This window comes from Phalaenopsis equestris, unplaced genomic scaffold, assembly GCF_001263595.1.
Source record: "Phalaenopsis equestris unplaced genomic scaffold, ASM126359v1 Scaffold000878, whole genome shotgun sequence".
In the NCBI taxonomy this organism is placed as follows: Eukaryota; Viridiplantae; Streptophyta; class Magnoliopsida; order Asparagales; family Orchidaceae; genus Phalaenopsis; species Phalaenopsis equestris.
Genome location: NW_018165318.1, coordinates 1,106,706 through 1,109,254, shown reverse-complemented (window position 1 = coordinate 1,109,254; position 2,549 = coordinate 1,106,706). Strand labels below are relative to the sequence as shown.

The window sequence follows — 2,549 nt, the reverse complement described above, 5'->3', positions numbered from 1 at the left end:
TTTCCCTAGACGCATCGTCGGAATGAAATGAACGTCCCCCCTTAGGCAAAATCGACGTTCTGGACGCGTCGACGCAATCTATTTCGTCAACTTGAGTTGTTTAGGCAACCTCATCGACGATCGAGACAAAAACGCGTTGCGACCCGTACTGCGTCAAAAACTCGGCTCGAGCTCAATTAAACAGAACGGCGAAGAGCACGACGGCGTCAGATCAACGTGTACAATCAATCTTAAGGCCAACAGTTCTATAGGGATTCTCCTTGAGTTTCCTCACAGTAGCCAGACCTACTAGGTGCCAGAGGTCAAAACCACTATGCGGAACTTCAAGTCGAGCGAAAAAAAGCTCAAAATTTCTAAAAGGGAGGGCTCCTTTGCTAGTTTTCTAGGAGTAGTCTACAGGAAAGTCCTACGGCTAGATCCTAGGCTATTTAAAGAGGAGAGACTAAACCTCAACCAAAAGTGAGGCCAACAGTACTCAGTTATTTTTATTTTCTATTTAGGTTTGCTTAACTACTGCAGGGGCCCAATTCAATCTTCACACAAACAATATGTACCAACTTTAAATCTTAGAGTTTATATTTGAATTTATCCCTAAAGGAAAACGATAAGGAGCTATGATTCAATTCGGGAAGCGATATGTAATATTAGCTGAAATTATGGCAGCAAATTCTTAGGATTGTAGCAAATTACAACACTGTTGGACTCTCCAGAACTAACAACATTATCAATAATCCATAATTAAAAACTAGCACAGTAGCATCAGCGAAAGAGGCATGAAGCATAAGTCGCAGGACTTCAATAAAATTAATGGGTTTATCTAGATCTGATACTGTAGCACATAGCAGGAAAGAGTTGACATTGAAACAAAATTGTAGTAGATAGGGTCTTGAAGGCAAATGTTTGGTAGAAAATCACACTGTTAGCAAATTTATTGCATATAGGAACCTTGAAAGATGAAACCTTCCTATGTTCTGAGATAAGTGTAAACTTTTTTTACATGATTGCTGTTGTTTTTTGCCAAATTTCTAGGTTAGTGCCTTCCAAGTTATAGTTTTTTGTATCTTTTTATTTTGCATCTTATCTTATATTGCATTAGTAACTTTAGTCCCTTACTCATTCTACATCTCTGCATATTGAAATCACAGCTATCCATCTAAAAAGTTATGATTCATGGATGATAAAAAAATCTTTAAAAGTTCTTGAATATTTTTGTCACTTGTTTCAATGATCTTAAAGAGATTGGATGGTTTTAATTTTTACCATCTTGGTTTCTTTTTCTTTTTATTACTGGCAACACAGGTTAGTCATCACCCTATGATTGTTGCTTGCCATTGTGAGGGAACTGGGTGGAAGTTCTGGGGAGACAGTAATCTAAAGAGTAAATTTTGGGGTCGTTCAATTCAACTTGATCCTGTTGGAATTTTGACTCTTGAATTTGATGACGGTGAATTTTTTCAGTGGAACAAGGTATTTTCTTAGAAATATGCATTATATTCATTTTTTTTTTTTTCACTATGACGTTCAGCTTCAGCGCAGCGACTGGTCTGCGAAATCTGATTTTGTAGGATTTTACAGGTAACAACCTCCATTTATAATTTGATTCTCGGAAAGTTATATTGTGATCATTATGGTACAATGCGGATACATGGAAATCGAGAGCACTCGTGTAAATTGAAGTTCAAAGAGCAATCAATAATTGATCGCAATCCTCACCAGGTGAATCTCCTTTCATGCATTTCTTTGCAAATAGAATCTTGAACGTCACTTTATTGATTAATTTGAAACTCTATGAGTTTCAAATCTAGTTTTGCCTCCCATTTCCTAAATGAATTATTCGTTGAATTGATAATAAGTTTATTATTATTTTTTGCAATCACATGGTATGCCTAGACGAACCTATGCATGAAAAAGTGTATTCTACTTTTAAAAAGTGTTAATAATATTATTTTTGATGTGATATTAAAAATTTTGAGTGCTATGTGTGTAAATATGAAAGTTTAGATGTGAATTGTGTAAATACATAAGAATTTGTGTGTTCGGTATAAATGCCCCCCCTTCTCTCCTTTTAGAGTGTCAATGATAATTGAAGATTCTTGTCGTGACCATGCTAGTTTGTGGCAGTGGTTATAAAGTGAGGAACATGCAGACAAAATGACATGCAAACTCTTGGAAAAAAATTACATTTAAAGGACACTTGATTATATGTTTGGGAAATAATATGTCGTCAACAAATTTCCAACATCCAACACAAATCTCAAGGCATGACATTGTCGGTCAACTTTTTTTTTTTCGATTGATTAGATTTATTTGAAAAATATGATATATGAAAATAATTTTTGAGATTTAATTTAAGTATAAAAGATATATAGTTTGAGTTTTAAAAGTAATATGTTTTAATTTTTGAAAAATGAGACCAAATGGATCTCATTAGTCTGATAGTTTGCATAATCGTGCCTGATACCGCGAATACTACACCCTCCCGAGAGATAAATGTAGACCTCAGCGATAGACCCAATCATGCAAACTAAGAGATTTGTGACATCCGTTTG

At 35.1% G+C, this 2,549-nt stretch overlaps 1 protein-coding gene across 1 annotated transcript in view; it reads left to right on the top strand.

The window, feature by feature from the left end:
- Positions 1 to 2,549, top strand: part of LOC110032133 (oxysterol-binding protein-related protein 1C) — a 54,852-nt gene that overhangs the window by 36,871 nt on the left and 15,432 nt on the right. The window contains exons 5-6 of the mRNA XM_020735657.1: positions 1,300 to 1,467; positions 1,576 to 1,716. Coding sequence (XP_020591316.1) covers positions 1,300 to 1,467; positions 1,576 to 1,716 — 309 coding nt within the window. The remainder of the gene's footprint in view (positions 1 to 1,299; positions 1,468 to 1,575; positions 1,717 to 2,549) is intronic.